Source organism: Symphalangus syndactylus, chromosome 13 (genome assembly GCF_028878055.3).
Source record: "Symphalangus syndactylus isolate Jambi chromosome 13, NHGRI_mSymSyn1-v2.1_pri, whole genome shotgun sequence".
NCBI classification, from domain to species: Eukaryota; Metazoa; Chordata; class Mammalia; order Primates; family Hylobatidae; genus Symphalangus; species Symphalangus syndactylus.
Window position 1 is genome coordinate 44,825,851 of NC_072435.2, and position 22,925 is coordinate 44,848,775.

The window sequence follows — 22,925 nt, forward strand, 5'->3', positions numbered from 1 at the left end:
CCATGGGGTGCATACATGCCAGCAGGAGCTAGAGAACGTTGTGCGGTCATTTCTGGGCTGGCTGGGCCAGGGGGCCAGGGCAGGGTTTGGGTGAGAGGCATATCAGTCAGCCTCCTGTTTTGAAAGGATCTCTCTGTAGGCCGAGTGTGGTGGCTCACACCTGTATTCCCAGCACATTGAGAGGCCAAGGCAGGTAGATCACTTGAGGTCGGGAGTTCGAGACCAGCCTGGGCAACATAGTGAGATCCAGTCTCTACTAAAAATACACAAAACTAGCTGGGCGCATTGGTGGGTGCTTGTAGTCCCAGCTGCTCTGGAGGCTGAGGCATGAGAGTCGATTGAACCCAGGAGCCGAGATTGCACCACTGCACTCCAGCCTGGGCGACAGAGTGAGACTCTGTCTCAAAAGGATCCCTGTGGCAAGAGATAAGGGAGCCTCAGCCAAGATGGGCCCTGGAGGGATGGAGAGGCACACGCAAGCTTGGGGATGTCTGGAGGTTGAACTTGAGCTGACCGATAGTGTTGGCCAGTTTCTGCCCTCCCCACCGGGCAGGCTGAAGGTCAGTGTTGTCCTTGGTCCCGCGCGGCTGCACTGCCTGCAACAAGCAGCAGACTTGGAGGCGCCACCTGGCCTAGGGGATTCGCAGCCCTGCCTGTGTTCCAGAAAAGCCCTTCATGCCTCTCCTTACTCAGGGTTCGTGCCACTTGGAGTTCCCACAGTCCTTGAGGGCTTCAGGTCTTCCCACCAGCAGGTCCCAGTCCTGGGAATGTCCCCCGTCCTGAGAGAAGGCCTCAGTCTGGCTGCAGCTGCCCGGGAGGTCCCCAGGTAGCATCTCTTGTGGGTTCCACCTTCGAGCCACAGCCTGGCGCCAGCTCCTCCTGCTGCCTCCTCCCCATCCCAGCTCAGAGCCACTACTGGCTCTTCCCCTCCTGGGCATCAACCCCAACTCCAGCCAGCGGGACCCTCCTAAGGCAGGCATCAGACCACCTCACTCCCCTGCCGGACACCTGCCAGTGGCTCCCTCACTCTCAGAACAAAATCTACTTCTTGATGTGACTCGCCAGGCCCCTGAGCTTCCGCAGCTCTGACGGCTCTGCTGGGCCCTGAAGCACGCTCACTGGAATGTCCTGTCCCAGCGATTTGCACGGCTCAAGTGTTGTCTCCTCAGGGCCTGGCCACTGTGTCCACCGTGGCGCCACTGCTCGCCCTGTCGTCATGGTACATTCTCTGCTTGAGGACCCATGTCCCTGTAGAATGTACGTTCCCCAAGGGCAGTGCTTTATCGGTTCTCTTTACAGTGGTGGTCCTGGCGCTGGCACAGCTGCTGGCATGGGATGGATGCTCTTGAGTATAGATCCAGTGAGTACCCCACCCCGCACAGTCTTCGACGCATACCAGAGGGGAAGCCTCCTGGCATAGCTCTGCATGCCCAGGCTGGCCGAGGGTCATCCGCCTCTTCCTCTTCACTTCATTGAACCAGCAGGGTGTGGGCGGAGAAGCAGAAATTCACAGGCATGTTGTCAGTAAACCGGCCCTGTTACAGAGCCCAGGGCACTGTACCGTTTTGCGTGTGCTGTCTTTAGTGAGTGAGCAAAACCTCAGCCCTGCATGTTAAAGCAGAGGCGGCAAACGACAGCCACTCTCTCCCTGTCCAGCTGTCTTAAGTGGAAGTGGGGGCCAAGCCCGCTGGGTTCCCGCTGCCGGCAGCCCCGCCCTCCTCCTCTGGTAGCCGCTTTGCAGCTGTGCGGACCAGCTCTCTTAACACTTGTTAACCCCAGCCTCCAGTCCCTTCCTGCCCCCCACCCCGCCCCTTCCACATGTCTCTCCGGAGAGGGCCGCACAGAATTCACAGGACTCGTCTCCAACGGCCGCGCCAGCAATTCCCTAGCATTCCTCCTCTGCAGAGCGGATTTTGGTGCGTGTCCAGCATGATTTCAGACCCCTCACCGCGCTGCGGAGCGCCTGATCACTTTGTGTGCACCACCACGGTGCACACTGAAAATATTGTGATCCGGGAGGAAGTAACCAGCACCTTGGGGGAATCAAAGACCTTTCCTGCGAGGGCAAGGGCTTCCGGAATTGAACAGGCTGGGCCTGGAGGAGATCTTGAGGGGTGGACCTTCAGGCTTGTAAAGGCCTGGAGGGGGGTCACCCGAGGATCGAGGCCGAAGATGTTTACTGACGCCACAACTGTGAAATTCCACAGGGGTCAAAGACGGACTTGGGCGGGAGCGGTCTGGGCTGGATATCCGGAGAGTTCTGCTCTCCACGGGATGGTAGAATTTGAGGCAGTCTGCCTAAGGAGACAGAGTAGAGTGGCATATGATCACCCAGATCATCTGAGAGCGGGACATTTTCCCGGAGCAGGGTGGAAGGAGTGTCAAGGTGACTGTGAGATGACAGACACGTAGGGGAGCCCCACAGAAGACCCCCAAGACACCCTCTCTGTTGCCATCAGCCTGAGTCATCCTCTCTCTGAAAAACTTCCAGGACTGAAGTTCGAGTTGGAAGCACGCATTCTCCTTGGTGAAGTCCATCCTGTCCCAGGAGGGCTTCTCTAGGTCTCTCCTCTGGCTCCCCCTCCTCGGGTCCTCGTGGCTCTCTGTCATGTGAAGTGGGGGGTCAGGAGCGCACAAATGTTTATACTCCACGTGAGTCACTTGCACAGATGACGGGTGATGTTTTCCTCGCCAAGGCTGATGGCACCGGGCCCCTCTGCCGTTCCAGCCTCAGTCACGCCTCCAGTCTGTTAGCATTTAGAGCCGCTGAACTTTCGCATTGGTCAGGGGCGCGGGCAGCTTGCTGACCTTTTCTGGGAGTCGTGGCGGACGGAGTGGAGCCGTCTGTCTCGTCACAGACAGGCGGGGCTGCGGCTGGGGATGGCCGCCGCCCACTCTCCCTCAGAATGGCCCTCAGTGGGGCTTCCTGACCCCTCAGCCCCGGTAAGAAGCTTGTGTGCACTGCAGGGAGAGGCGGCAGCTGGAAAAGTGTTAAGGCCACAGCGGTTTTTCCAGAGGCTCGTCTGGAATGCTGTGGATGGATCTGAGGCTCCTGACATCCGAGGCCCCTCCTGGTGGGGAGAGCCAGAAACCCAAGACACTGCCGTCAGTTAAAGACTCGAAGTTCACATTTTAAAAAGTGCAAGGAGACACCCGGTTTTAGGTACGTTGGGGTGCAAGGTCTGAAGGCTGGAATCTGTGGCTCCCTTCTTTTAGCTCTGCCATCCCTCTTGTCTGGGTGCTGCCCACCTGGTAGAAAGGGGACCTCACCTTGCCACTCCACTAGCCTGCCAACACCACCGGGAAGGGGACCCTTCATCCTGGTGGCTCCAGTAAAAATCCCAGGGAAGGCTCTGATTGGATCAGAAGGGCCAAGTCCCCATCCCAGGATGAATCCCTATGGCCAGGGGCCCCGGAGCCTCTGTCCAGTCTGTGTCACATCCATATTTTCAGCCCAGCAATGGGGTCTGCCTGATCTCCACCACTGGGGCTGAGAATAGAGAACAGGAGTTTCCCGAGGAAAGCAGGGGGCCCTTATGAGAAGAGGGGAGGAATGGTAAACACCCCAAAAATGAAGATATTCATGACAGACCCCCTCTGATACTGAAATTTGTGTTGTCTTTGGAAGGCGCTGGGCTAAGCTGTGGAGTGCCTGCATCTGGCCTGGCTCTGCTGGGGATGAGCAGTGCCATGTGGCAGCCCCATCCCTTCTGGGGCTTCAACACTTGTCCTGCCAGTGGAGGCAGAGGGGTGGGCTGCGTCGCAGCACGTTGCCGCCCCGAGATGCTAGAATTCAGCAGTGCTGGAATTTCACTGGGTTTCCAAGTGGTGCTCTGGAGCTGTGCAGTCATGTACCTATTTGCCTGAACTGTAGAGTGAATGGATTTGCTCATTCAAGTGGTCCCCGCTGCCGGCCCAATGCAGTGGGACCAAGTCGGGGGATGGGCTGTGGCAGAAGCAGTCTCACCTCAGTGGGAGGGAATGGGAAAGGGAAGCCTCAGGCCGAGACCTGCCCACTCGTCAGCCCTGGATGGGCACCCAGCTGGACCATGAGGGTGAGGAAGGCCATAGCAGATAAGGCTCTGGGGTGGAGGCAGCAGAGGCGCTGAGCACAGAAATGCTGGTGGCTCAGGAGTGTGGTGGAGGGAGAAGGGTCTGAGGGCAAGAGGGCCGGCCACTTAGCACAGAGCACAGCATGAGCAAAGGTCCAGAGACAGGATGTTCAGGAGAGTCCTGCTGAGGGCTTTGCGGTGGATCTGGAAGGATCACATACGCTAGGACTCGGGCCAGGAGGTCTCGTGGAGAGGAACAAGCAGTGAGCTAAGATAAGAGTTGGGCTCCAGCAGGCCAGGTGCGGTGGCTCGCGCCAATAATCCCAGCACTTTGGGAGGCCGAGGCAGGCAGATCACCTGAGGCCGAGAGTTCGAGACCAGCCTGGTCAACGTGATGAAACCTCGTCTCTATTAAAAATACAAAAATTAGCTGGGCGTGGTGGCAGGCGCCTATAGTCCCAGCTACTCGGGAGGCTGAGGCAGGAGAATCACTTGAACCTGGAAGGTGGAGGTTGCAGTGACCTGAGATCGCACCACTGCACTCCAGCCTGAGTGACAGAGCCAGACTCCATCTCAAAAAAAAAAAAAAAGGGCCGGGCGCGGTGGCTCACGCTTGTAATCCCAGCACTTTGGGAGGCCGAGGCGGGCGGATCACGAGGTCAGGAGATCGAGACCACGGTGAAACCCGGTCTCTACTAAAAATACAAAAAATTAGCCGGGCGTGGTGGCGGGCGCCTGTAGTCCCAGCTACTCGGAGAGGCTCAGGCAGGAGAATGGCGTGAACCCGGGAGGCGGAGCTTGCAGTGAGCCGAGATCGCGCCACTGCACTCCAGCCTGGGTGACAGAGCGAGACTCCGTCTCAAAAAAAAAAAAAGAAAAAAAAGAAAAAAAAAAGAGTTGGGCTCCAGCCCAGTACTACCACCTGGGAGCCATCCACCTGCCACCTCACCCGTCCACTCACCCTCAAACCCCACCTCCCTGGCCAGCAGCAAGCTCTCTGCCTCCACAGCACCCCTCCCATCCTGGCTTGTACCTGGACCACAGTGTTGGGGTGTCCCCATCAGAACAGCCCCCACGAACCAAGGGAGCAACCACTTTGTGCAAGGCCATCAACTGGGGTGGTGCAGTTCTGGTTCCTGGCTCCGTTGTCGGCAGGCAGCCTAGAAAAGGGGCACGGCTATCATCCCATTTTACAGATGGGGAAGTTGAGGCACAGAGAGGTTCAGGGGCTTATCCAAGGCCACACAGTAAACAAGAGGCAGAGGGACACTAGGTATGGCCAGCAGAGACCTTTGGCCAGTGCACAGGTGCTTTTTGGCCTTCTCATGGTCCCAAGTGGGAGGGCCCTATGATCATCACCATGATGCAGATGGGGAGACTGAGGCTCAGAGGGCTGAGACTGCTCAGCAAGGCTCTGCCTGAGCCTGGAGAATGGATGTGGAGCTGAACAGCAGGAAGAGCAAGACGGGCTCTTCAGGGCTGGCCCAGCGCAAAGATGTGGATTTATCTGTCCATTTATCCACCCACCCTTCATCCACCATTCATCTATCTGCCACCCACTCACTCCTTCTTACCCACCTGTTCACTCCTATGTCCACCAGTTCACCCACCCACCTGACCATCCATACCTCCACCTGTCCATCCACCCAACCACCCACCCACCCATCCACCCACCTGCCCCCATCCACCCATCTTTTCATCAGTCCACCCTTCCATCCATCCACCCATCCACCTGCCCTTCCATCCGCCCACCTACCCACCCCACCCACCCTTCCATCTACCCACCCACCTGTCCATCCACCCATCCACCCGCCCTTCCATCAGTCTACCCTTCCATCCACCCACCCACCCACCCATCTACCCACCTACCCACCCACCCACCCACCCACCCTTCCATCTATCCACCCACCCATCCATCCGCCCGTCCACCCACCCTTCCATCTACCTACCTGCCCACCCACCCACCTGCTCTTTCATCTACCCACCCACCCATCCATCCACCCATCCACCCACCCTTCCATCAGTCCACCCTTCCATCTACCCACCTACCCACCCACCCACGCCCCCTTCCATCTACCCACTCACCCATCCATCCACCCATCCACCCGCCCTTCCATCAGTCCACCCTTCCATCCACCCACCTGCCCTTCCATCTACCCACCCACCCTTTCATCTACCCACCCACCTATCCATGCACCCATCCACCCACCCTTCCATCAGTCCACCCTTCTATCCACTCATCCATCCACCTGCCCTTCCATCCACCTACCTGTTCACCCACCTACCCATCCATCCACCCATCTACCGGTGCTTCCATCAGTCCACTCTTCCATCCACCCACCCTTGCATCCATCCATCCATCTACCTACCCACCTACCCATCCATCCAGCCATCCACCCGCCCTTTCATCAGGCCACTCTTCTATCCACCCACCCATCCACCTGCCCACTCTTCCATCTATCCACCCACCCATTCATCCATCCACCCACACACCCATCCATCTGCCCGTCTGTCACCCATCCACCTGCCCTTCCATCCACTCATCCGTTAACTCATCTACCTGCCCATCCAGGCACCCTTCCATCTACCCATCCACCTACCTACCACTATCCATCTACCAATCCACCCACCAATCCACTCATCCACCATCTGCCCACCCATCCATCTACCCACCTATCACTATCCATCCACCAACCCACTATCCACCAATCCACTCATCTACCATCTGCCTACCCATCCATCCACCCATCCACCAACCTACGCGCCTGTCTGTCCACCCATCCACCCACCCTTTCATCCATTTATTCACCCATCCATCCATCTACCCACCCATCCGTTCATCGGTCCATCCAGCCATCCATTAACTCACCTATCCATCCACGCGCCCTTTCATCCACCCATCCATCTATCCATCTACCCACCCATCCATCTACCCACCCATCTGTCCACCCATCCATCCACTCATCCATTCACCCCTCCCTCCATCCACTTACCCATCCATTCACCCGCCCATTTGCCCATCCACCCACCGATTCACCCATCTACCCACCCATTCATCTGTCTGTCTACCATTTGCCCATCCACCCAGTCATTTACCCATCCATCTAGCTGTCCATTCACTTGACTGCTCATCCACCCATCCAGTTGACAAGCAAGACTGAGCTCCAACCATATGCTAGGCATGGCGGTGAGCACCAGGACATTGCAGGAGACAGAACCCTGCCTGCCCGGCTTCCATGGGGTTCCCCTTTCAGCCATGGGAGACAATCTGGAAACAGATGATGTGGCAGATGGAGTGAGGAGTAGGGAAGACAAAAACGGCCCAGATGGGGATCAGGGAGGTGGGGTGGCTGATGAGCCATAGACTGAGGCTCTCCCAGCGGGACCTGGCAGGCACCACCCCCTCATCTGCAGAGTGGGATTCCCTCTCTTGCAGGGAGGCTGGAGGACTAGTGGGGTAAATCCACATTCTTGCCTGGGGCCGGCCTTGAAAAGCCCCTGTCTTGCTCTTCCTGCTGTTCAGCTCCATGTCCATCCTTCCAGCTCAGGCAGAGCCTTGGTGAGCTGTCTCAGCCCTCTGAGCCTCAGTCTCCCCATCTGTGTGATGGTCACAATCAGAGGCCCACCCATCTGGGGCTGGGGAGAGGTCGACCAGCACCCGTGTGTTGGCTGAGGAAGGCCTCCTTTGGCCAAGTCTGGTGTCCCCCTGCCTCTGTTTACTGTATAACTTTGGGCCAGTGGTGAACTGCTCTGTGCCTCGATTTCCCCATCTGTAAGATGGGATGGTAGCAGTGCCCCTTCAGAGACTGCCTGCCAAAAGGTGGGCCAGGAGCCAAGACTGCACAGACTGGGTGCTCCCTCGGTCGGTGAAGGCTGTTCTGATGGAGACGCCCCAGCATTGTCATCTGGACATGAGCCAGGATGGGAGGGGTGCTATGGAGGCAGAGAGCTTGCTGCTGGTCAGGGAGGTGGGGTCTGAATACCCCCTTGTCTTCATGCTGTGGAGGCAGAGAGCTTGCCGCTGGTCAGGGAGGTGGGGTCTGAACACTCCCTTGTCTTCTGGGCCTTTGTTTGGATGGCGGGGCTTCCTTCTTGTTGGCCTTGAGAAGTGGCTGGAGTTGGGCAAGTCCGGGATGGGGGCGCTGTGCATAGCGTCTTCCTGTCCATTGGGCACAGTCAGAGCCCTACACATCCTGGACTCCCGGTGGCATTGGTCAGAGGCTGGGATTAGGGCAGGAGATCACAGCCCGGCCTTGAGGGCACTGGGCTTATGGTGACCCCTGAGGAGCAGGTGAGGGGTGGCCACACGCATCCATCATTCACCCACCCATGCCTCCAGCCTCCTTCCTCATCTAGAACACCCCCATGCTCCTGAGATGACAGCTTGCAAACCATTGCACCTCTAACCCCCTGTCTTCTGGAAGGTTTAAGCAAGGCTCAGGAAAGGGGAGCCCACGCAGCTTGCCCTGGCTTCGTGGTGGGGTTGGCGGGGGACCTGCAGGATAGGGGTGGACGGGCCTCAGCTTTCTGCTCCCAGCTCTGTGGGCTTCACCTCTCAACCTGCTGAGCCTGAGAGCAGGGAGTGTCTCCTGCCACCTCACTGGGTCCTTGGGGTCATTGGTGGTGGTCCTTTCCAATTGATCCTCCATTCCGAAACCTGCCTGCCTGCCCTCCCTGAACTCCCGCTGTGACTTGGGCAGCCCACCACCCTCTCTGAGCCTTGGCGTCCCTGGCCGTCACTTGGGGGCTGTCTGGGGGTGCCAGCCCTGGGTACAGTGGCCTCCTGCTAGGCACTCCCAGATGCCCTGTCTCCTGTCATTCTGTCCCCACCCATCAGGCACAGACAGGCTGAAGCCAAGGACAGACAGGCAGGGAATGGCTCCGGATCAGGAGGGTGGGAGGAAGGGGAAGGCCAGGGCGTCCTTCGCAGGGGTCAGAGGGCATCCATGCAGGACGCTGTGTGAGTTGGGCCAACAGGTGCAGCTCATGGCGAGCCCTGTCTGCCTCAGTAGCACGGGGCTCTTGGAGGAGGCTTGAGGGTGGGTGGGTGGGGAGGCTGCGGGGTTAGGGTGGCTCTGACCCTGCCTGGCCTGCCCAGCATGCCTGCCCTCCCAGCACACGGCGGGAGTGGTGGGTTCTTGTTTGAAATGATTCGTGAAGATGTTGGAGAAAATCAGCATGTCAAGCAGGAGGGAGACACAGACAGCTGCACCCTGGTGGCCCCTGAGCTGCAGTCTCTGTCTCCCTGTCTCTGAGTCTCTGTCCCTGTCTCCCTGGGTCTCTGTCTCCCTGTCTCTGGGTCTCTGTCCTTCTGTCTTTGCATCTCTGTCTCTGAGTCTCTGTCCCTCTGTTTCTGCATCTCTGTCCCTCTGTCTCTGGATCTCTGTCTCCCTATCTCTGAGTCTCTGTCCCTTTGTCTCTGGGTCTCTGTCTCCCTGTCTCTGGGTCTCTGTCCCTCTGTCTCTGGATCTCTGTCTCCCTGTCCCTGGATCTCTGTCTCCCTGTCTCTGGGTCTGTGTCTCCCTGTCTCTGTCATGAGACAAGGGTCATGAGAGAAGGTATCAGTGTGGTTGGAGTCTCTGTCTCCCTGTCTCTGGGTCTGTGTCTCCCTATCTCTGAGTCTCTGTGTCTTCATCTCTGGGTCTCTGTCTCCATCTCTGGGTCTCTGTCTCCCTCTCCCTGGGTCTGTGTCTCCCTGTCTCTGAGTCTCTAGGTCTCTGTCTCCCTGTCTCTGAGTCTCTGTGTCTCTGAGTCTCTGTGTCTCCATATCTGGGTCTCTGTCTCCCTGTCTCTGTGTCTCTGTCTCTTTGTCTCTGTCGCCATCTTTGTGTCCCTGTCCCTCTGTTTCTGGGTCTCTGTCTCCCCATCTCTGTCCCTGTGTCCCAGTCTCTGGGTCTGTCAGTGGCTGAGTGTCCTGGCCTGCTGGGACACTGCGGTGGGGCCCTGCACCCGCTCCTGGGCTGTCCCGCTTGTCCATGCAGAAGCCATTATCTTTCCTCCCCTCCCACGGGAGCTGAGGGAGGCAGAGAACAGCAGGTGCCTTGGAAGAGGCGGCCCTTTATCAGGAGGGATAACCCCAGGAAGTAGCCTTGGGCAGTCTGGGGGAGAAGCAGGGTGGCCGGGCCTCAGGGGCCTCTGAGTTGTCCCACGGGAAAGCTTGCTGACGTGAGCATGGGGGCCGGAGCGTTTGAGGGCCAGCATGAGGTGCGGGAACCCAGCCACTCCATCCTGTGGGCTGGGAGCAGTCCCCAGTGCTGTGAAACATTGTGGTCACCATGGCAACAGTACTGGGGGAGCTGCCTTTGTGGAACGGGTGGGACCCTGCCTTTCTGCACCTTTTACCCTCGAGGCACGTGCCCAAGAGCCAGCGAGGACTGCAGCTGCTGGTGGCCAGGGGTGGGGGTGGTGGGGGAGCAGGGGCACCCTGGGCCTCGGTGTTCCCATCTTGGAGAGGGATACTGAGCCTGTGACCTCCCTGGCTGCTGGGGATTTGTGAGGCTGCGTGTGAAGACCTGTGCCTGCTTGGTGAGGTCAGAGTGGGTGGGAAGGGTCATGAGAGAAGGTGTCAGCGTGGTTGGAGAGTAGGGTGGTGGCTGTGAGGCTGAGAGGTTGGTGGTGGGATTCCAGGCCCCCCACAGCTCTGGCACTCGAGCCCCACACCACCTTCCACACCCACACTGCCTGGTCACTGTCACCCCCACCCCTCCCACCATCTCTGTTTCCCCTCCTTTCACTGGCTCTCTGTTCCTCTTTCCCTGTATCTCTCTCCCTGTCTCTCTGGGTCTCTGTCTCTCTCTCCCTGGGTCTCTGTCTCTCTCCCTGTCTCTCTGGGTCTCTGTCTCCCTCTCTCCCTGGGTCTCTGTCTTCCTCTCTCTCTGGGTCTCTTTCTCTCCCTCTTGCTGAAGTCTCTCTTTCCCTCTCCCTCTGGGTCTCTCTCTCCGTCTCCCTCTCTCTGGGTCTCTGTCTCCCTGTCTCTAGGTATCTGTCTTCCTCTCTCTCTGGGTTTTTTTCTCCTCCTCTTGCTGGGCCTCTGTCTCTCCCTCTCCCTTTCTCTGGGTCCCTGTCCCCCTCTCTCTACGTCTCTATCTCCTTTTCTCTGCGTCTCTGTCAACCTTTCTCTGGGTCCCTGTTCCCCTCTGGGTCTCTGTACCCTCTAAGTCTCTGTCCCTTTATCTCTGAATTTGTTTCTCTCTCTCTGGGTATCTGTCCCCTTCTCTCTGGGTCCTGTTTTTCTTTCTCTGGGTCCCGGTTCCCCTCTGGGTCTCTGTCCCCTCTCTCTAAGTCTCTGTCATTCTCTCTCCAAGTCTCTGTTTCCCTCTCTTGCTGGATCTCAGACAAAGCTCTCAGGATGGTCTTGGTCCAGTTGTCAGCCTGGGACTGGCTGGGAGAGACGCTAGGGAGTGGGCAGTGGCTTCTCAGCCGGCCCTGGCGTCCCCTGCTGTCCCCTGAAGTACAGCCTCTTCCCCACCCATGCACCGGGACCCTGGGGCGGCATCGCATCAGCCGGGGTGGGAGCCAACCAGCTGTGCTGCGCTGCTGTGCTCTTTCGAGCCACATGGACAATAAAACCAGAATTGGCTTGGAAAGTGGAAGTGCTCTCCTCTTTGAGGGGAAGTGAGGGACTGTGCGCGTCAGAACCGCCTATGAGGGGCAATGCCGGCAGGCTCCGTTCTGGCCCGAGCGCTGGGCTCCGCGTGGGGGTGGGAAAGGATTTTACAAAACCCCAAAGAAATGTTTCCATGAAATTCTTTCTTGTTCTTGCCCTTTTTTTTTCTTTTTGGACATTCCAATGAAAAGAACTGTTCTAGGGCTTTGGATCACTTCTCGTGGGTTGGGAAGCCGACCATGGAGATGAGGCCAGCCTGGGGCCGGAGGAGGGGTGCCTGCCCTGACAGGTGCGTGCCCCTCACTGTTCTCTCCCTAGGCAGCCCCCACCTCCCCCTGCTCCTGATCCTCCCACGAGGCTTCATCCCTAGGGTGCCTGGCCTCAGCCTCTGCAACTCTGAGCTTCCTGTGACCTCCCCCACGAGGCCATCATGCTTTGGGCTGGGTTCCCCCAGAGCAGACTCTCAGGCGAGGGTTCGAGGGCTGCACGAAGGAACAGCGTGGGGAGGGAAGGAGCCTCCACAGGGTGTTTCAGTAGCGAGCAGGTGGCCCTGGGGCAAGCCTTGGAGATCTCAGGAATCCCATAACAGGCGGTCCACCTGGGGGAGTTTACCCCACCCAGGCTCCCTTGATGTCAGCCCCAGCACATCCCTGCACTGGGACATCTGAGAGGAGCAGGGGTGGTGTCGCCAGGGCAGACCTGGGCATGTCCTCGGGTCCAGCACAGGCCTGGGCCTGGCCAGGGTGCCCGATGACATTGCTGGGGGGATACAGCTGCAAGCGGGTATCAGAATGGCCCCTAGCCCGGGCTAGGCCTGTAGCGGGGGCGTGTGGCCACTCAGAGGCCAGATTCGGGCAGAGGGTGCAGCCAGGGCGGGCAGCAATGGCCTCTTGAGACGGCCCTGGCTGGGGCTGCTGACGCATTGGCTCCGATGACTCACGTGCGGGTGACCGTGACTCGAGTGGCCGTCTGGAGACTCGGACCAGCTCAGGGCCACCGCCTTCCTGGGGGCCTGTGGCCCCGCCGTGCCGGCCGCCCCCTGTCTGGACCGGCCTGAGTAATGGGTCCTTCCCCTCCTCCCAGTGGCCGGCTGGAGAGGACCTTAGTCATCAGCGCTGGCCCCGGCCCTCCCTCCTCCTCCGCCTGCCCACCTCCGCCCAGGCTGTGTCTCGCTTCTCCATCCAGGCTGGGGGACTCCTGCCCCTACTGGCGTCCTCCCTCCCTGAGTTCCCCAAGAGGGGCTGCAGCGGGGTGGGTTTGGTTTCACAGGGGCGGCAGTGAGGATGACGTCAGGGGCCTCAGGGACAGTTGTCCCATCCCTAAGATGAGAGGAAGGAAATAGCCATGTGGAACATGTCAGGCATCACCGGGGCATGAGGAGGAGGCCTGGGGAGGACAAGCTGCTTCCTCCCCTCTTTGGTCCAGCATGGGCCCTGTGCCCTGTAACCAGCAGTGGATGGGCCTCACCCTGCTTTCTGGGCCTGGGGTGTCCTAAATTCCAGATGGGAGCATCCAAATTCTCTGAGTGTGTAGTCGTCACGTGCTAGTGGCAGCCTGGGTCCCAGGGCTCTGCGTTTGCTCATCTCATCCTCCAGCGGCCCCAGGGCTGGGGATCTGGACGATCATTTGCCCCTGCTTTGTAGCTGAGGCCTGGGTGGTTGAGTGACTGCTGAGTTCCCAGCTAAGCAGAGCTGGCTTGGCCCAGGCTGCTGGCCCCGATGTCTCCTCTGAGATGCCCTGCTAGCCAGCTGAACTGATCCTGCCTTCTGGGTTCCGGGCACCCTCTCTGCTTGCTGGGGAACCCAGAGATCCCATGCTTGGAACACTGGCCCACCTCCCTGGTTTCCTATTCCTCAGTCATCAGAATAGCAGGGGGCAGGGCAGCAGCCCCTCTCCTCCCCAGAGGGAGTTCCTCTCTGTCCAACTTCTTAGTTCTCCAGGTATGTTCTGTGCACTCATGGGCAGATGCATGTGTGTGGCACTTTGAGCCCAAATAGCATCCCACTGTGTGCACTCTGCCTCTTCCTTCCTCCTGCAGCCTTGACATCATCCCCTGCATGCAACATCTTCCCCAAGATGTGTCAGCCTCCTCACCAGTCTATAGGGCAGCCCTCACTCAGAAGGTGCTGTGATTCCACGGTTCTCCTCTAAGGGTGGTTAGCTTATTTCTCGTCTGTGGCCCCTAGAGATGGTATTTGGGTAAGTTTCAGAAATAGAGTTGTTGGGTAAAGGACGTGAGTGTTTAGAGTGTTGCTGGGTCTACCCAGCTGCCTTCCTGGGGGTCACCTTGCTTCATAAGCCCCCCCGAGAGTGTGCTTCCCTGACTGCGAGACTGACTCTTACGTCTTTCCAGCCAGCTCTGCTTGCTTTCCTGGGAACCATCAGCCCACATTCTTTGTGCATCTTTCGATCTCGCTCTGTCGCCCAGGCTGGAGTGCAGTGGCACAAACATGGCTCACTGCAGCCTCCACCTCCTGAGCTCAAGTGATCCTCCCACCTCAGCCTCCCAAGTAGCTGGGAACACAGGCTCATGCCAGCATGCCTGGCTAATTTGTATTGATTTCTTGATGCTCTTTATATATGGAAGAGCATGGTAAATATGCTCCTAAGGACTGAGTGGCCCCATGATGAACTTGCCCCAGTGCGACGTGTTTCTTCTGATGAAAATGTACACATGCACACCTGCCTCCAAGGGCTTTACAGGAGGCACAAGAAGTCCTCCCATCCCTCCCCCCAAATCTCCTTGAACTTCTAAGGAAAAGCCAGACCAAAATCAAAATGGCAAAGGCTGGCAAGGCTCATGCATACTTCTGGGAGACAAAGTGTCCACAGAAAGGCCAGCAGGGGTCACCCAGAGCCCAATGGCACAACCCTTGCCACAGCTGCAACACAAAGCTGATTCTGGGTGATCTGACCCCTTTTGGTCCCCATTGCCTGGACCGCGTGCCCATGAGGACAGGGCTTACTTTGTCTCATTTATGCTGCATCCCTGCACGCATGGGCAGGGAAGAGGAGTTTGCAAAGCCAGTGAGGCAAGCTGGGGACAAGGAGAGATGTGGTCACCTTGAGTGTCCTCAGAGGCACATGCAGGATGCAGCTTTGGCCCCAGACAGCCTGGACACCCGTCGCAGAGAGGGCATGGCATTCATGGAAGCAACGAGACCCTGCCCCTGGAGATGTCCAGGCAGGTGCTGGGCCCCTGTTGGGGGCTGGATAGGGGAGGGCGGCCCATGAGCCTGTGACATGCTCCTCACTAGCCTCAGAACTGTGGATCTGTCATGGGTCTAGGGAAAAGAGCCGAGGCTTGGCTCACGGCAGCAGCCTGGTCAAGTGCGATTGGGGCGGATGTGTGGGGAGGGGAGGAAGGGAGGAGTGGAGGTGAGCGTCCCCTCCACTTGGCAGGGGAAAGGCCACAGGGACAAGCCAGAGTCTCAGGGTGCACCTGGACCCCTTTCCTTCCCCACCCTCCTCAGCTTTCAGAAGGCTGCACCCCGACCCTCCCAGGCAAACACCAGGTCCGGGCTCCAGCACCCCCAGCACCACAGCATTGCTGGCCAGCCTAGATGACCGTGGCATTGGGCTCTGAGTAGCATATGTCCTGCCTCCCCAGGGACTCAAAGGCTTTCCACTGAGCACAGGCCCCACACTGGGTCCTTCGTGCTATGTCCCCACCCTCTAGGACATGGAGCGCCTTACAGGCAGGGCTGGGGCTTGGGCAACTTCTCTGCCAGGCAGGGCTGTGGTCAGCTCCTGGCCCTGCAGCCCCTCTCCCCAGCAGTTTGTCTTGATCACTCACCCTTTCCCAAGGGTCTCTGGAAGGGTGGCCGGAGGGGGAGGTCAGGGACCTCCGGTGGCAGCTGCTATGTTGACTGAGTGCCCACTGTGCGCCCTGTGTTTGATGTTGGCTCTTTAATGCCCACTGTGGTTTTGGGGCTGGCTGGCAGTGGAGCCAAGGAGCCTTCCGTCTCCTCCCGCTTTCTTGGAAAGATCAGTGCCCACATTCCTGGCCCTTGCTTACGGGCAGGCGTGGGTCCCAGGAATGGGAGAGCAAATTCCAGAGGGCAGAGGACATCAGGACAGAGCAGGGTGCCTCAGCCCAGTGGGGGTGGCGGTCTTGGAGGGGACTGATCCTGGAGGTGGCACCAGGGTCCACCCTCTGTTGTGTTCTGAGGAAGAAGTGGTGTGTTAATAGCTCCTAGGCTATTCATTCATTGATCCGTTCAACAGTTTCCCCAAATGAAATAGCAAAGGGGTGGTGGGGCTGGAGAAGAGGGGATGAGGGGGCAGTAGGGGCAGTGGGGGCTGGACCACAGAGGGCTCGTATACTCTGGGGTGCGAGGGGCTGTGGCAGGGCTTGCAGGGGACTCGAGAAGGCTCCCATGTGTCCTTTGGTTTTTTTATTGAAGTGAAATTCACGTGACATAAAACTGTCTGAAAGTGGACAATTCAGTGGCATTTAGTAGATTCACAGTGGTGTGCAAACACCACCTCTGTCTAGTTCCAGAACATTCTCATCCCTCCAAAAGGAGACCCCACCCCATCAGCAGTCACTCCCCCCTCCCCCCCCCAGCCCTTGGTGGCACCCATCTGCTTCCTGTCTCTGCGGATTTGCCTGTTCTGGGCATTTCACGTCAGCGGAGTCATACATAGCGCGGCCTTTTGTGTCTGGCTTCTTTTTTTTTTTTTTTTTTGAGACAGAGTCTCGCTCTGTCACCCAGGCTGGAGTGCAGTGGCGCAATCTCGGCTCACTGCAAGCTCCGCCTCCCGGGTTCACGCCATTCTCCTGCCTCAGCCTCTCCGAGCAGCTGGGACTACAGGTGCCCGCCACCACGCCCGGCTAATTTTTTTTTGTATTTTTAGTAGAGACGGGATTTCACTGTGGTCTTGATCTCCTGACCTCGTGATCCACCCGCCTCAGCCTCCCAAAGTTCTGGGATTACAAGCGTGAGCCACCGCACCTGGCCTATGCCTGGCTTCTTGCACTGAGTGTTCTGTTCAAGGTCATAGTGTGTGTGTGAACCTCTGGGCCATGTCCCCACCTCTGCTTTCCCCGCAGCATGGCCGACAAGAACGGGGCCCTCAAGTGCACCTTCTCGGCGCCCAGCCACAGCACCAGCCTCCTGCAGGGCCTGGCCACTCTCCGTGCTCAGGGCCAGCTCCTCGATGTTGTGCTGACTATTAACAGAGAGGCCTTTCCTGCACACAAGGTCGTCCTGGCTGCCTGCAGCGACTACTTCAGGTAAGCGCTGGCCCCGGGCAGCTGGGAGGGGCGGCTGCCTGTGGGGACAGGGACAGGGCAGATGGCACCCACTTTCTAAAGGGGGCTTGTCTCAGTGCTACCCAGGGATGGCTTCGAGGGAGAACAGCTGGTGCTGGCTGCTCTTCTTTTTTTTTTTTTTTTTTTTGAGATGGAGTCTCACGCTGTTGCCCAGGCTGGAGTACAGTGGCACAATCTCGGCTAACTGCAACCTCCGCCTCCTGGGTTCAAGCGATTCTCCTGCCTCAGCCTCCCGAGTAGCTGGGACTACAGGTGCATGCCACCACACCTGGCTAATTTTTTACATTTTTAGTAGAGACGGGGTTTCACCATGTTAGCCAGAATGGTCTTGATCTCCTGACCTCGTGATCCACCTGCTTCGGCCTCCCAAAGTGCTGGGATTATAGGCGTGAGCCACCGCGCCCAGCCCAATCTGTCTTTACTTGATGCCTGCTGTATGCCAGGCACTATTCTAGTCCTTGGGATGCAGCAGGGATGAGAGTGAAACAGTCACAAGCCCCTGCCCTCAGGGCATCCCCTCAGGACACCTGGAGCAGGACAGCTGGGGGACTGGAGGGGCATCGAGGGCCGCAGGGACCCTGTGTCTGCCAACACCATGTCCTGGGCTCAGATGAGCCCAGATGAGTTCTCCTCCCTGTCGCCCTGAGCTGTGGGCGCTTCCCCCATGTGACAGAAGCCATGGCGGGCACTGTCTGTCTGTCCCTGTGCCGTGGCCGGGCCAGAAGTGAGAGCACCACAGAGCAGGGCTGTGGGGTGGGGGGTGCATTCTCCTCGCCAGCTGGGGGCTGTTGCAGGGCTGAGTGGTCTCCCTCCCTGGGTGACCAGCAGGTGAGCCTCCTTCCTGCCAGGCAGTGACCCCGCCAGAGAGAGCTGGGCAGCCCTGGGGAGGTTCCCAGGCCCCAACCCAGGTGTGCCGTTCAGCCACACGTTCCCCGAGGCCCGGGCTGCCTGCCCCGTGGGCTCAATGAGGCTGTTGTGGGGGCCGCCGCAGCCGAGCCAACTGGGGCGCCGCTTCTATTTTTATTCTGGATTTGGGGACGGGTGGGCCAGCCCAGCCAGCAATGCCCTTTAAAGGCTCCCCTGTGCTGGCACTGCAGCCAGCGAGACCTTAAAAGGCAAAGCTCCCTCTTGTCGCCCGCGACCGCCTCTGCCTTCATCGCATCATGCCCGAGGGCCAGCGGGGACCCGTGGGGACAAGCGGGGCAGGGTCTGGGGAGCTGGCAGCGTACTTACTGCTCTTGGACCGCTCAGAGATGCTGAAGAGCGGCTCGTTGGGCAGATGTCAGTGGGCGGCCCCGAAATAGCGCCCTGGCAGCTGTCCTTGCCCCTGTAGCCCTGAGCCTGGCTCACATGAGGTGCAAGACTAGGGGACAGGCCTCTGTGGGTCAAATGCACAAGGGATGTTCCCTCCTCCTCGGACGGCCATCAGGGGAGGTGCACTGGCAGGAGTGCGAGTTACTATGCCATGCCATTGCGCCCCCTGGAAGGAACTACCCATTCCCCTGGAGCTGGGGTGCTCTCCCCTCTTCTGTTGGGGAACACCCTAAATGCTGTAGGGGAACTGTGACCTAGAACCCTGTGCCTCCCCACTGCCCTCCCTCATGGGGGCCTGTGTCCCCTCCCACTCTCATGTGCTGCCTCCCAGAGCACAGCAGTACAAGGGCGGAGCTCGGGTCTCAATGGAGGCTGGGGACATAGCTGTTGGGTGGGAGGCGCTTCCCCAACCACCTGAGCCTGTCTCTGGAGACAGCAGTCACCCCAGCACAGCCTCCTGGTGGGGGCTTCATTCCTGGGGACCCTCATTACCTTCCCCTCTTCACATGATGGTTGTTGAGACTCAGGCTGGGCACGTCAGAGCTGCCTGCTTAGGTCAGTGAACAAGGTGAGGGCTGAACTGTGGTGCACGGCACCTCCAGAGCACTGGCCTTGCAGTTCCTGGGCTCAGGTGTCAAGTGGGGCTGCAGATCTGTCCCCAGAGCCACAGGGTGTGTTCTCATCCTGCACTGCCATACCTGGCCCCTCTAACCGCACCCCCACCAGGCACATTGTGGGTGAGGCTGACCCGGGCCACCGCTCCTGCAGCTCCAACATGATCTAGTCATGAAGGGGCAGGGGCAGGGTCCTCTGCAGAGGGGCCAAGCAGGGAGTTGCTATTTATAGGAAGATGCATGGCTTGGGTGGATTCAAAATCTGTCTTTTTTTTTTGCATGTTTTTTTTGTTTTTTTGTTTGTTTGAGATGGAATCTCACTCTTGTTGTCCAGGCTGCAGTGCAGAGGCATGATCTCGGCTCACTGCAACCTCCAGGCTGGTCTTGAACTCCTGACATCAGGTGATGCACCCACCTCGGCCTCCCAAAGTGCTAGGATTACAGGCATGAGCCACTGCGCCCAGCCTTTGCATGTTTTTTGTGTGTGTGTGCGACCGAGTCTCACTCTGTCGCCCAGGCTGGAGTGCAGTGCTGTGGTCTCAATATCCTGACCTCGTGATCCACCCGCCTTGGCTTCCCAAAGTGCTGGGATTACAGGCATGAGCCACTGCGCCCGGCCCCTTTCCATGTTTTTAATGGGCATTCCGCCTACTTTCCTCTTGCTGGCTGTGCCCTGTGTTCTGTGTCCCCAGGCCACTGTTCCCCAGGCCAGATCATTCCTGGCTGGCCAAAACACCCCTCAGCCACTGCGAGCCACACGTTGTGTTTCTGCCTTTCAGGGCTATGTTCACTGGCGGCATGCGGGAGGCAAGCCAGGACATCATCGAGCTGAAGGGCGTGTCGGCCCGTGGCCTGCGGCACATCATCGACTTCGCCTACAGCGCTGAGGTGACACTGGACCTGGACTGTGTGCAGGACGTGCTGGGCGCGGCTGTGTTCTTGCAGATGCTGCCCGTGGTGGAGCTGTGCGAGGAGTTCCTGAAGGCGGCCATGAGCGTGGAGACCTGCCTCAACATCGGCCAGATGGCCACCACCTTCAGCCTGGCCTCGCTGCGGGAGTCGGTGGATGCCTTCACCTTCCGGCACTTCCTGCAGATCGCTGAGGAGGAGGACTTCCTGCGCCTGCCGCTGGAGCGCCTGGTCTTCTTCCTGCAGAGCAACCGGCTGCAGAGCTGCGCCGAGATCGACCTGTTCCGCGCAGCCGTCCGCTGGCTGCAGCATGACCCGGCCCGGCGGCCGCGCGCCAGCCACGTGCTCTGCCACATTCGCTTCCCGCTCATGCAGTCGTCCGAGCTGGTGGACAGCGTGCAGACGCTGGACATCATGGTGGAGGACGTGCTGTGCCGCCAGTACCTGCTGGAGGCCTTCAACTACCAGGTGCTGCCCTTCCGGCAGCACGAGATGCAGTCTCCGCGCACCGCCGTGCGCTCGGACGTGCCCTCGCTGGTCACCTTCGGCGGCACGCCCTACACCGACAGCGACCGCTTGGTCAGCAGCAAGGTCTACCAGCTGCCCGAGCCGGGCGCCCGCCACTTCCGCGAGCTCACGGAGATGGAGGTAGGCTGCAGCCACACGTGCGTGGCCGTGCTGGACAATTTTGTGTACGTGGCGGGGGGCCAGCACCTGCAGTACCGCAGCGGCGAGGGCGCAGTGGACGCCTGCTACCGCTACGACCCCCACCTGAATCGCTGGCTGCGCCTGCAGGCCATGCAGGAGAGCCGCATCCAGTTCCAGCTGAACGTGCTGTGCGGCATGGTGTATGCCACGGGCGGCCGCAACCGAGCCGGCAGCCTGGCCTCCGTGGAGCGGTACTGCCCCCGGCGCAATGAGTGGGGCTATGCCTGCTCGCTGAAGCGCCGTACCTGGGGCCACGCTGGGGCCGCCTCAGGGGGCCGCCTCTACATCTCGGGTGGCTACGGGATCTCAGTGGAGGACAAGAAGGCCCTGCACTGCTACGACCCCGTGGCCGACCAGTGGGAGTTCAAGGCACCCATGAGCGAACCCCGCGTGCTGCACGCCATGGTGGGCGCCGGCGGCCGCATCTATGCCCTCGGGGGCCGCATGGACCACGTGGACCGCTGCTTCGACGTGCTGGCTGTGGAGTACTATGTGCCCGAGACGGACCAGTGGACCAGCGTGAGCCCCATGCGGGCCGGCCAGTCAGAGGCCGGCTGCTGCCTGCTGGAGAGGAAGATCTACATTGTCGGGGGCTACAACTGGCGGCTCAACAACGTCACGGGCATCGTACAGGTGTACAACACGGACACCGACGAGTGGGAGCGGGACCTGCACTTCCCGGAGTCCTTCGCGGGCATAGCCTGCGCCCCCGTCCTGCTGCCCCGGGCCGGGACCAGGAGGTAGCCCTCAAGACCCCCAGGACCCTGGCCTGACCGAATGTTGTCTCCAAGTGGGGCTTGGCGAGTGCACGTCTGCCTGAGAACCCCAGTGCCCTCCTTCGCCCAGGCTGCCCTTGAGGGGCCTGCCGTGTTGATAAGCCCCCCTCCCAGGGGTCCCTCCCTCCCTCCTTCCCAAAGCAGATCCTGGCTCCGAGTCCATCCAAGGGAGCCTGCCTGCGAAGCGTCTGACGTGGTGGCGGCAAATTCGTCCCTGGGGTGGTTTCCTCGCCTGGCCCCCGAGTCCCCGCGGGCTGGCGGGTGGAATCCCAGGTCTCCAGGCGGTCCCCGTGCAGCTCCATCTCACTTCTTTACCGCCTCCCAGCCCCCACGGTTTCAGGCATTCAGATGTGAGCTCATCAGCATTGAACCCAAAGTCGGTGGTATATGACTCACCCTCCTTCCAAGTCTCCTGTGCGCGTGTTTTTAAAATAAACTCACCCGAAACGTCCATAACACACGGACCTCCAGGAGCAGTGAGAGGTGTCTTAGAAGCCCCTGGTTTGGGGTGGGTGGAGGACGAGGGCACGTGTCTGCCTCCCCTGGGGTGCCCTCCTTCCCCCATCCCAAGCTGCTGAGGGGAGGCCCTGGTCATGTCTCAGTTCCTGTTTTCATCTGCTTTCCGGAGGAAAAACCATATCAACTTCTAGAAACGGTCCTTAGGGGCTTTGGACCTTCCATTTGGCACTGAGCATCTTGTGGGGCCTTAACTGGCTGAGACATCCCGGCCCTCTGCATTTGCCCTGTTGGCCGGGCGGTCCCCTTCCCGCAATTGGAGGGCAACGCTAACTTCAGAATCCCATAGTGTCACTTGCCGCAGATCTGGTGGGGCGTCTTTTTTCTCCTCCCTGCTTTCCACCCCTTTGCACCCCGCCACTCCCTGGCCTGCCCTGTTTTTGGGTCAACATTGCTACGGAGCCAGCAGTGAGGCCTTTCCCTTCAAGGGCTCTGTGGCATCTCTGGCCACATTTGTTTTAATGTCTGAACCTCTAAACCTTTTCTTTTTGATTGGTTTTACTGTGTTTTTTGTTTGTTTGTTTTAAGAAGCCAGCACTGTTGTCTCATAGATGGGATTTGTACTCTTGGGGCAACTTAAAGTGTCTCTCTCGCTGCTAACAGACGATTGATGTCTTGTCTCTGTGACCCACTCACCATGTAAAGAATTAACCTCCTATCTTAGCAGACGTCGTCTCCTAATATTTCCCTTTATTTAATAAAAATGTTATGGTGAAGAGATGGAGCCGGCCCAGCACTGAGCTTGTGCGGCTCGGGTCTGATTGGTCACAGATTCCTCGTGTGTCCTCCGCATGTCTGGGGGCTCCTCTCCCCCGCCTCAGCCTTTTCCAGCCTTTCAGAGGAGTTGGCAGGGGGCTGGGCTTTGGCTCAGGGGTGCAGAGGCAGCAGAAAGTGTGGCCAGGACTTTCACCCTGGCATTTTTTGTTGTTGGTTTTTTTGTTTTTTTGAGACGGAGCCTCGCTCTGTCACCCAGGCTGGAGTGCAGTGGTGTGATCGCGGCTCACTGCAACCTCTGCCTCCTGGGTTCAAGCAATTCATCTGCTTCAGCCTCCCAAGTAGCCAGGATTACAGACACACACCACCACACCCGGCTAATTTTTGTATTTTTAGTAGAGACAGGGTTTCATCATGTTGGCCAGGCTGGCCTTGAAC

The 22,925-nt window shown here is 59.0% G+C and overlaps 1 protein-coding gene across 5 annotated transcripts in view; it reads left to right on the forward strand.

Moving 5' to 3' along the window:
- KLHL26 (kelch like family member 26) overlaps positions 1–22,493 on the forward strand; it is a 33,425-nt gene extending 10,932 nt beyond the window's left edge. The window contains exons 1-4 of one of the 5 annotated variants that reach the window (XM_055236460.2): positions 2,299–3,163; positions 11,850–11,947; positions 16,715–16,897; positions 19,644–22,493. In XM_055236460.2, the coding sequence (XP_055092435.1) occupies positions 11,898–11,947; positions 16,715–16,897; positions 19,644–21,225 (1,815 nt within the window). In that variant the 5' untranslated portion in view covers positions 2,299–3,163; positions 11,850–11,897 and the 3' untranslated portion in view covers positions 21,226–22,493. Of the gene's footprint in view, positions 1–2,298; positions 3,164–11,849; positions 11,948–16,714; positions 16,898–19,556 lie in introns of those variants that run through there. The other 4 variants (XM_055236461.1, XM_055236459.2, XM_055236458.1 and 1 more) reach the window with 4 other exon arrangements.
- Positions 22,494–22,925: the final 432 nt, after the last annotated feature.